The sequence below is a fragment of the Syzygium oleosum genome, unplaced genomic scaffold, assembly GCF_021117445.2.
Source record: "Syzygium oleosum isolate NSW1041296 unplaced genomic scaffold, Sole_v2.1 Sole_v2.05, whole genome shotgun sequence".
NCBI lineage: Eukaryota > Viridiplantae > Streptophyta > Magnoliopsida > Myrtales > Myrtaceae > Syzygium > Syzygium oleosum.
Genome location: NW_026607489.1, coordinates 9,913,110 through 9,924,995, shown reverse-complemented (window position 1 = coordinate 9,924,995; position 11,886 = coordinate 9,913,110). Strand labels below are relative to the sequence as shown.

The window sequence follows — 11,886 nt, the reverse complement described above, 5'->3', positions numbered from 1 at the left end:
CATAAGCCACGGAGCAAACTGTAAAAGCTTCTTTATACTAAATACAGACATTCAAAGACCTTTGAAAACTCTTAGGGGAGCAATCCTCTTAGAACCGTTTATAGTTTTTGGAACTAGCAACCTATCCTGTTTGTCTTGGAACTGACCCTGTTTTTTTGATATGATTTCAGGGTCTACTCGAGAACCTGTTTTTCTTTTGTTACTTTTATTGGTTTCATTTTTTTACGGCAAAATAATATGAGCAACAAAATTGTTCAAAGTAAAAGATGAACGACAGTGAGCAAGCAAAGGCAAGTCAGGAACGAGCGAGGGTGCAAGGCTTGAACGATCAAGAAGGAGGGTGAGTTGCTCGCTAGAGAGAGAGAGAGAGAGCGTAGTGAAGTGTATGAGTGAGGTTAGAGAGAACAGAAAAAAGAAAGAGAGAGAGAAAGATGCCAAGAAAAAAACTAGAATTTTGAAGCTTTATGAAACTGGTTCCAAATTCGGTACCCAGTGGTTCTTCACTTGGAATTAATTTCCACCGGTTCCAAAATCGGGAGCCTGGAATGGGACCGATTTTTAGGGCGGTTCGGTCCGATGCCCAAGTAGAACATGTTTGGTTGCAAAGCCCTATACACGCCTACTACCACACTCATTTAGGTAATAGATTAACAGTCGATGCGTAAATTGTACATCATAACCTCCACCGCGGTCGATGTAGATAGTTATAATGTTTTGCGATGGCGAAGTTAGAGGTGACATGTTGATATAGCATGTTTATTCCATACATATCCATAAAAGTAACCAACTATGAGGCCCCAAAGCAAAAAAAGAAGGAAAACATGCGTAACCAACCGATAGGAATAAACAAAGAAACCCTTTCAGGAGTCATTTACAGCTGAGAAAACCATCAGTACGACCCCGACAAAATCCGAAATGTTCAATTCAGGGTTATAATATATGCAACTTGGGCCAACCAGAGCAGGATTGAACAATCTCTTGTTAGACGTCGCGAAACTTGTCTTCAGCTGAATGAAGTTGAAATACCTCCAGTTTTCAAACATTCTTTGATGAGGCTTTAAGTACAACTGCATTTTTGGATTTGGAAGTAGAAGCCAAGAGAAAACTTCATATCTGGACAATTACGTATATTCCAAGACTGGTTGAGCCTCCTGTCTCTTTTGGATACCTTTTCTTTGTACAGATTGGGATTATGCACCGGTACTAATTCTGTCTTTTGAACGAAAAAAAATTAATCTGAAGGATTAGTTGGCTGCAAAGGATGACTCGGGTTGTGTTTAACGAATTTGGCACAAAGAAAGAAAAAAAACAAAAGAAAATTAAAACGGGAGTTCAGCGGAAGTAACTTCCACGATAACCGACAATTTTTCGATGAATATCTTGTGAATTTTGTCCCAGAATTTGATTGTCGCATCTGAAACAGGCTTTAGGAGAGCACATAGAAAGCGTACACGAGAACAATAAGTAGCAACTCACCTGTACTGTTGTTTGACAAACATGATTTCCATTTGAGTACTTTAACTGTGCTGCTTACCCCTTGCAAATCGTGAAATTTATCTATCTTATATTCATCGTATCATGTCATTTTTCTTTCTATTTTGCGACCCTTTTGCACTTGATTGCCACAAACATCGTAAAACAAACAATATCCCATTTGGCGATATATTGTAATTTATTACGTTGAGATGTCAAGGTGACGTTTAGTGGCCCAATTTTGTAGCATATAAAGTCCGGCAAACCATTTGAATGAAGTCTTCTCCTTACCAATGGAACGGCGCGATCTTTTTAGCTTGATGGTGGTCAGTCTGATTTGCTTGATTGAACCTAACATCAAAACTCACTGCAGGTAATCCTTTTAAAGGAGAAAAGGAAATTTTCATGAGATATAACTTGGAGAATTTCAACCTTTCGAATCTGGAACGGAGCAGTTGCAAACACTTGCTGTGATCAAGCATACTAAGCGCATGATTCGCTCATTAAAATTCTTCGAGCCAATGTGTTGGGGTCTTGGCACAAAAAACCATTCAAAATGCTTGAGATCATTTTGACAGGTCCATTTCTTTTCTTTTTCGGTCAGCATTTCAACAGTAGAATTGATCACTAATTCATGCACTCTTTCTACTGGAGTATCTGCAGTTACTTTGAAAAGAAAAACAACATATGAATACTATTACTGCTGAGAAAAGAATAAATGATGGTTATCAGCAGTAGCAGCGAGTTAACTTGGTCAGGTTGTGTTAGATCATTCAGAACAATTAGCTTAGCAAGCACCTCAGTTAAACAATTCAATTCTCCTTCTAGCTTCAAACTCTAATAAGCTTATCATCAGTCTGAGGTTCTTCATTATGCATCTATCCTTTTCATGTGTCTTGACATTCTCATCTTCGAGATGACCCTTTAGTAGAGGTGGCTATTATTACTCCGTGTACACTAATTCTTTCAATTATGGCACCGTGCTGCTGCTGACAGTGTTTTTTTTTTCCTGAGGTAAATAGCACAATCAATCTATCACCAAGGACTCAATATGGCAAACTCACTCTCATATCCCGCAACAGGGGAGTGAACGGCAAAGCCTACAACATAAAGGCGGAGAAGACTTTTGAAGGTAATTTGTGTCCTAAAAACTAAAATCCATCAATATCCTTGCTTCTAGTCTCATGAAAGATAATCATCAGCAGCCAAATCCTTAGCATTTGCCTATAAGCTCCCACATATTTCCTCCGGTAGGTGCCAGGGTTTAGAATTCTCCCCTAGCTAAGCTGAAATACATCATCTGTTTATCCCACAGAGCAGGACACGAGATGTTCATCCTTAAACCCTAGCTTTATGCACTAGGTCCACCAATCATTTGCCCACTTCACATATAGTTCTGGAGCATCTTCCTCTGGCAATACCCACGCCTTCACTATCCAAGTCTTCGGTGGTTTCTGAATAAATGTCACCAGCAGATCAAACATAAACTAGATAAATCCTTAAACTACAAAGTACTTTTAAAACATCACAAGCTACAGCTACAAAGTAAACGACTAAGAAACCCGATGATTGCAGTGAAAGGATGTGAAACAATATCAGCAAAGAGCCGATTCACTTCCGCTAGTATACTATAGGGTATAACTCAAGTCAGTTGTATCTTACAAGGCCTCATAAATTTTAGCAATGGACCAGATTTGGGAAAAAGTAAAGAGGTCCAGGCAAATGCCTACAATAATCAAAGGTAACAAAGAGCATCCGTGTATGGATAGACTCCTTCCCAGCTATATACCAATCCATCTTCCCGTTCAATGCTCTTGAGCTGGGGCATCGAGTCACCAATGTCCATGGCCGTGTTCTTCTTGAGGTCATACAACACAAATTTGCTGGGGATGCGCAATACCATGAAACACTCTTCCTTCTCTCCTACTTGCCTATGAACAATGTGCAGCACAGAGAAGCTGTATGCCGCGACGATATGCACATTCCTCTGCAGGCTCCTCGCCAAATCCCTCGCCACCGCCTCAAGATCGACATGGTACTTCACGAACCAGCCGGAGTAGTCCCTCGCCATCTCCATCACATCAAAGGCAGTGGTGGACGAGCCGTAGATCTCCACCAGATAGAGATGGCCTCCCGATTCCCCGAAGTAGCCCAATTTCCTCTCGGACCACCCTTCCCGGACCGGTGGCATTGCCATCTCCATCAAAACCTCGTCTTTCACGTGGAACCGGAGAGAAGACCTCCCCCTGCCAATCCAGTGAAGTCCGCCGTTCCAAAACACGCCCCGGTTGAACAACAGCTCATCCGAAACGGGGAATGGCTTCCCGGATTTCCTCCAGCCGCCAAAGTGCGAGGAGCACACGAGAATCTGCCGGTGCCGCGCCGACACTTCGGAGTCGGCGACGCACACGAGCCGGTAAAGGGCTTTGGCGGGATCGAAGGCCACGTTGATCCCGAAAACGGTCCGGCAGTCGGGGCTGGGGAGAGGGAGGAACTGCCTGGTGGGAGGCGTGCAGATGTAGTAAATCCGATCGTCCTCGTGACACCGGAAGCTGCTGCAGAGGAGGAGCCCATTGCAGGAATGCCGGACAAACACGCCGTTCTCGTCCTCGATCAAATTCGCCAGAGAATGGTCGGCGCCGGAGCAAGGACTGGGACCACCTGTCGGGGCTTCCTCCGGGGGGTCGCAAGAAACGAACTTGAGGGAGGAGTAGAGGCGGTAAAACAGGAACCTTTGGAGGTAGAAGCCGGAGGAGCGGAGTCGGGCGTGGCGGCGGGAGTAGCCGGAGACGAAGACGGGGTCGGAGACGAGGTGGCGCCACCGCCGGCAGACGAGCTTGCACCTCAGCAGGGCCTTCAGGGGGAGGCGGACCAGGATGCTGGCCAGCACGTCGTCCACCTCCCCGATCGACGGCCGGTGCCGCTCCGGCCTGAACTCGGCGGGGCCGCACATGGGTTTTTTTCGCCGGCAGAGGTGATCTGATCGGAGAGAGAGAGAGAGAGAAAGGGAGACGAAGCGCGCACGTCAGTACCCGCGCGGGCAGGAAGGAAGAGACAGCGACATGGCTTCGACGAAGAAGAAGAAGACGAAGACGACGACGTCGTCTTCGTCAACCTATCTCCTTCATTCTCGTCACGATGGTCTACCCCACGACCCGACCCACCTCGTACTACGTTATTTTTCTCTGATTGAGAAAAATCTTTTCCCACGTTAGAAAAACGAGAACGAACGAACGAACTTTGCTTTTTTTTTTTTTTTTGGATGGAACGGTTTGGATCTATATTAGTCTTGTAAATTTTTTGTTTTTTGGAACGTGAGTTGTTTTACGGCCCGGCAACGGCAGACGGCAATTGATTGGAAGGATTGTATTGAAAAATCACACAAAGGGTCGGGACTGTACTGGTAAAATCGAAAAGTTTAAGATCGAATTGACACTGCTAAAATGAATTTAGGGCCGATTGAGTAATTACCTAATATTTTCGTCTTGTAAGTTTACTTATTAAAGATTGGGTTGATCTACATACCTGATGTGATTGGGATGGGGTAATCTTAATCTAGTCTGGTAATCACATAAGAGAGAGGACTAATCTTTCATGCCAAACTATTTATTTGAGATTATTAATATTTTCATGGAGTTTTTTTTAATATTATTTTCATGGATTGTTTTTTTGGTTGTCATACTCTAACTCTCAATTCACTATCAGATTTTTGCCTTGCCTTTTGCAGTGCGTGAGAGTCGAAACCCACATTTGAAACTATACGTCCCTACTCCTAAACCCCCCGAGAAGGTGGGGATTTGAACTCCTCATCCCCCTTCCAAAGGAGTTGATGTAACATTTTTTATTATTTTTTCAAAGAGAGGGGCACCGATGTGGTATCTTCTTCTTCCTCTTAGCTCAAATGGCCATGGAGGCCACAAGCTTTGGAACTTTAATACCTTTCAAGGTAGTAAAAATAAAGGGTTAATACCACGAAAAACCCAAAATTGATACACCTGTGACAATTTTATCCCAAACTAATTTTTTGATCATGAATTTTTCCAAATACTTTTCCTTGGCACGTAGTTCTTTCAATCATCCGTAAAGTCCACACCAATTTGTTAGAGAATTAATGTTACGTTGGTCATGGTCAGTGGATGTGTTGATGAGGGACGAATTTATCTCGATGATCGTTACCATCCATGTTGGTTGTTCGATGTATCCAATATGTCCATAGATAATAGTATCAGGTATTCATGTGAATATCATATTTTTTTTATTCTAGCATATTCTCTGACTCTGACAAAATGTATTTAAAATTGCTAATGCGTTAAGATATTAATAATTAGAGATGTTGAAAAAGGGGATTTAAAAGCCTTCATTTATCCCCGGATTGTAAAAATATTCTATCATATGTTTGGTACAACTTAAAATAGGATTTGGAATATTTGAAAATAATCTTTGAAAGTTTTTGAGAATATGTAACTGAAGATAAGATTGAAAATCTTTGTAAATCATTCTCATATGAAAATCTTTAAAAATATTTGAAAACCCATCTTTGACTTTGCTCCTCCTCCTGTACATAAGTCATTCTAGGGAGCATGACGTTTCTCAATTGACACGAGTTCACCGACACGAGTTTATGTAATTTTGGGACGGCTTCGTGAAGAACGAGGGGCACTTCCCGTGGGTCGTACGGTCGGACTCCATTGCCAAAGAAAGCTGCTAAAAGAGGCGACACCGGAGAAGGTGTGCGTCGTGGGATGGGCCCGCAGGAGGAGGTTTTGAACCACAATGCAGATGGAACTCGACGCTTGAGAGCGTGGTCGCCAAGAAGCCGATGATGTGTTGACCATTCGTTGTTGACTAGTAGGTGAACAATCGGCTCAAGAGTCATGCGTGCTAAGAGAGGTGACATCATAGAAGGTGTGTGTTGTGGGATGGGCCTGCAGGAGGACGTTTTGCACCACGGTGCAGGAGCTGATCGTTTGTCGTCGATTAGTAGGTGAATAACCGGCTCAAGAATCATGTGTGAAAGGTCGGCTCGACGTGAAGGACGTATGTGACTGGGATGGAAAGGATGATTTATGCAAACCCTGCACAACCATTGTCTTTAGACCACTTTTCACTCGCCGGCCAACCGGCGGTGATGACGGGCATGGTTGGAGGTGACAACGATTATGCACTCATCGGAAGTGATGATGTTCGGTAATTTTTTGATGGTCCTAGTGTTGGGAAGTAATATGCGAAGCGTCACTATATCACTTTTTTAAACGATAAAATATGAATTTTTAGTTATTTTTAAATTTTATACCCAATTCGGTCTTATCCCACCCCCTAGGCCGGATTGTTACCTGGAAAAGGGTCTATGTTCAGAACAAGAATTTAGCAAATGCAGGTATTCATGTTAAAATAAAAGTCACATGATTCATAAGAAAACAAATAGAGGAGGAAACGAATGCTTTATTGCCCTTAACGACCTACTTCATCTGATACAAGCTCTTTATATAAACAGAGCAACAACGGAAACAGCTAAAACATGGCCTAAAAAATAGCAACAGAAGAGACTCACTAATGTGCAGCAACGTGCTGCAACAAACCCCTGAAGAATAGCAACAGAAACATTCTCCAACTTATTAACCACGTAGAACATTAACAAATTCAAACATTGACTCATTCAACATCCCTCTCTTAAACTGATGTTGTAGATAAATAGTTTAAAGGAACAGGCTAACCCTCCCTTAATCTGGAGCATCCAATGAACAAACACCAAGAAGCTTCCTTAACTTCTTAAATGTGGTAATTTTGAGAGGTTTTGTGAACAAATCAGCAACTTGATCTTCACTTCTGCAGAAAACAGGATCAATCACACCATCTTTTGTAAGATCCCTCAAGAAATGATACTTCACATCTATATGCTTGCTCCTCTCATGTAGAACTGGATTCTTTGACAATTTAATGGCTGAATTGTTGTCAAAAAAAATTATTGTTGCTTCATGATATTCGAATTGAAGTTGTCCAAGAATCTTCCTCAACCAAATAGCATGACAAGCACTTGATGTGGCAGCCACAAATTCGGCTTCTGTTGTTGAAAGAGTGACTAAGGGTTGTTTCTTTGAAGACCACGAGACAGCTGCTGGACCAAGCGTAAATACATAGCCTGAGGTGCTTTTTCGGTTCTCAATATCGCTTGCATAATCACTATTAGTAAAACCAAATAAATCTGAACTTTCTCCTTTCTTGTAAAACAACCCAAGAGATGCAGTCCCTTTCAAATAGCATAAAATACGCTTAGCAGCCTGAAGGTGTTTTTCGGTGGGACTCTCCATGTATCTACTAATGAGACTAACACCATACATGATGTCTGGTCTTGTTGCTGTTAAGTACATGAGACTCCCCATAATTTGCTTGTACATGGTGTTGTTCACTTTCCTTCCACCAGGATCTTTGGTGAGCTTTAATCCAACCTCTATTGGTGTGGCAACTGAATTGCAATCCTTCAATTGAAACTTCTCCAAAATCTCCTGCACATATTATTTTTGGCAAATAAAGGTACCAACAACAGACTGATTAACTTCAATGCCTAAGAAATGGTGCATTAACTCGAGATCTGTCATTTAAAATTCATGCATCATGGATTGCTTAAATGGCTCCATCATGGCACCATGATTCCTTGTGTAAATGAGATCATCTACATACATGCATAGGAAAAGTAGTTTTCCACCATGACCAATCTTAATAAACAAAATATGTTCATAAGGACACTTGGTAAACCCTTTCTTCAAAAAATAAGCTTCAATCCTACTATACCAAGCTCGAGGAGCTTGCTTTAATCCATATAATACCTTCTTCAGGTTGTATACTTTATCCGCACAATCAGGCTTCACATATCCAGAAGGTTGGTCAATAATTACTTGTTCTTGGAGATCACCATGTAAAAAGGTGGACTTCGCATCTAACTGATGGATAGGCCAAGATTTCTGTGTTGCTAATGCAATCACCAACCGAATTGTGTCAAGTCTCGCAACTGATGCGAACATCTCTTTGCAGTTCACTCCAAATTCTTACTTGTAGCCTTTTGTCACCAAACGCGCCTTGTATTTGTCAATGCCACCATCCTTGTTTAGCTTTGTCTTGTAGACCCACTTGACACCAATAGTGTTGTGGCCTTTGGGAAGATTTGTTAATTCCCAAGTGTTGTTTTTCTCAATTGCTTCAATTTCAGCATCCATTGCATCTCTCCACTTTTGATGTTTAACTGCTTCGTCAAAAGTAGTTGGATCACTATATGCAAACAAAGCAAAATGAGTTAATGGGTATTCACTTTGATAAACTCCGGACACCTCATAATCTCTCATCCATGCTGGCCTTTGTAGGTGACGTTGGGGGCGTGCACCATGTGTTGCAGTAGCTTCGGAATTGGGCTGCTGGTCCTTCTCTTCAATAGGGTCAGAATTGTTACTAGTTGAGGCCGAATTGCGTTGTTGGTCTTCCTTGCCAATTTCTTCAAAATCAACTGCAATTGGTGCAACACCTTTAGCTTGATCATTCCAAGGCCAGAACATTTCTTCATCAAACACTACATCATGGCTGATTATAATCTTCTTGGTCATAGGATCACAGAGTTTGTAAGCTTTTGTTTGATCACTTACACCAAGAAAGACACATCTTACTTCCTTATCGTCATGCTTTTTCCTTTTCTGATCTGGAACGTGGGCATATGCAATACACCCAAAAATTTTGAAGTAATCAACCGTTGGCCTTCGACCATTCCAAGCTTCTTTATGAGTCATGAACAGCAAGTGTGGGGCTTCTGTTCAAGAGATGGACACTCCAATTTATTGCCTCTGGCCACAACTTCTTTGGAATTCCACTTCTTCGCAGTAGACTTCGAACCATGTTCAGGATGGTTCGATTCTTCCTCTCACATACACCATTTTGTTGTGGTGTATATGCTGCAGTAAGTTGCCTACGAATTCCATGCTTCGTACAAAAATCATCAAACTCAAGAGACTTGTACTCTCCTCCACGATCAGTATGAAGAACTTTGATTTGATTGCCACTTTCCTTTTCGACAAGACTTTTGAAATTCTTGAATGCTTCAAAAGCTTCAGATTTTTCTTGCAAGAAATATGCCCACACCTTTCGACTGAAAATCATCAATGAATGTGATCAGATATCGTTTACCTCCATTAGAAATTGGTGAGATTGGACCGCAAAGATTTGAATGAATCAGCTCAAGCTGCTTCTTAGCCCTCCACGCCTTGCCTTGTGGAAACTGAGCTCAATGTTGTTTGCTGACAACACAATCTTCCCAAACTCCTGATGGGATTGTGATTGGAGGAAGTCCCTTCACCGTCTGCTTTTGGTGTAGTGTTCGCAAGCCACCAAAATTAAGATGCCCATATCTGAAATGCCAAATCCATGCTTCCTCCTTTAATTTTGCCGTGTAGCAAGCAGGAGCAGAATCATGAAGATGAAGAGGAAACATTTTGTTTGGTGTCATATCAACTTGAACAAGCAAGTTCTGCTGCTGATCATAAATCTTGCAAACTCCACCTTTAAATACAATTTCATACCCCTTCTCAAGTAATTGGCCGGCACTCATGAGGTTTGTCTTCAATTTATGAACATAGAAAACATCATTCATGGTTTGCGTTTTCCTTTTTGAAGAGATTTGAACAGCACCTTTTCCCATGACTGAAATGGTAGAATCATCCCCAAGCTTCACTTTGGTGCGGTGGGTATCATCGATTGAAGAAAATGCCTCCTTTTTGCCACACATATGATTGCTACAGCCAGGGTCAAGGTACCATAAATTTGGTGAAGACATCTCTTTCTCTCAACATGCCATTAGGAGCGTCTCTCCTTCTTCTTCATTTGCTGCAGCAAAATTTGTTTCTTCCACATGTCGACTGAGATTGGTTCTACATTCAGACTTGTAGTGTCCATACTTGTGGCATCTAAAGCATTCAACTTTAGATTTGTCTGTTGGTTTTGGCTTGAAGCTAGTTGGATACCATCCTCGACCTCTACTTCGTGCATCATCAGAGGAGGAGCCTTCAATTCTTGGATTGATGGTGCTGCTGCGTTGGTGGAATCCTCTGCCTCTCCCTCTACCATTTCATTCTTATTGCTGAAGAATGACGAAAATTAGTAGAGGTCTTCAAGGCTTGTTCTTCTATATCTTGGTGTCGGAGTTTCTGTTCATGAACCAATAAAGAACCTTGCAGTTCATCAATTGAAAGTTCTTCAATATCCTTAGCTTCTTCTATGGCACAGACAGCAAAATTGAATTTTGGTGTCAAGGATCGAAGAATTTTTTCAACAATGGTGACGTCCTCCGTCTTGTCACCGTGGATTTGTATCTTATTGACGATTGCCATCGTTCTTGAAAAATAATCTGTGACTAACTCCCCTGACTTCATTCGTAGTGTTTCGAAGTCCGTACAAAAAGCTTGTAGTTGTTGCCTCTTTGCCCTTGCAGAGCCTTGATACTTCTTCTTCATGGAATCCCATATTTGCTTGGAAGTATCATTGCAAAGGATTGTCTCCATGATGGACCTGTCTATTGCTTGAAACAAGTAGTTCTCTGCTTTGAGGTCCTTCAGCTTTGCCATTTCAAGAGCTGTTCGTTATGCTACTATCAAAGTTGCTCCTTCTAGTTCTGCAATTCCAGAAGAAACAACGTCCCAATACTCCTTAGACTTGAGGAAATTCTCCATCAACATACTCCAATGGTCATAATGACCATCAAAACGAGGTGTAGAGTGTTGTACAAAATTCTCTGTCGCCATCACTTCTGCTGCAAAGAAGAACCACTGCTACTGCTGTAAGCAAAAAATAATCTACTCACTCACGGGTTGCTGCTACAACTGAAGCTACTGTCCAAGACTCTCTTTCCTCACGTGTTTGAACACTCAAGACTCTCCTTTTGAACACTCAACACACTCACGTTTCTTTTGTGGCTCTGATACCACTGTTAAATAAAAGTCACATGACTCAGAAGAAAATAAACATAGGAGAAAACGAATGCTTTATTGCCCGTAACCACCTACTTCATCTGACACAAGCTCTTTATATAAACAGAGCAACAATGGAAACAACTAAAACATAGCCTAAAAATAGCAACAGAAGAGACTCACTAGTGTGCAGCAACGTGCTGCAACAAACTCCTGAAGAATAGCAACAGAAACATTCTCCAGCTTATCGACCATGTAGAACATTGACAAATTCAAACATTGACTCATTCAACAATTCAGTCACCTCGCGCGTCTCTATTAGCCTTACCCTGTCCGAGACTGACTTTTAGCATCCAGTTAAACCCTCATTCCAAACATAAGATCTTCCGGCCTCAGTTTTTGATGCATAAGATCCTCATCAAGGCGAGTGCAGAGGATACTACGAAGATAAGATGCTATCTTACCATTCTAA

The 11,886-nt window shown here is 41.8% G+C and overlaps 1 protein-coding gene across 1 annotated transcript; it reads right to left on the bottom strand.

The window, feature by feature from the left end:
- Positions 1 to 2,831: 2,831 nt before the first annotated feature.
- On the bottom strand, positions 2,832 to 4,426 carry LOC115681634 (F-box protein At5g07610-like). Its single transcript, XM_030605630.1, has 2 exons — positions 3,263 to 4,426; positions 2,832 to 2,927 (listed from the first exon to the last, which is right to left on the bottom strand). The coding sequence occupies exons 1-2, from the start codon at positions 4,424 to 4,426 to the stop codon at positions 2,832 to 2,834; spliced, it is 1,260 nt and encodes a 419-aa protein (XP_030461490.1).
- Positions 4,427 to 11,886: the final 7,460 nt, after the last annotated feature.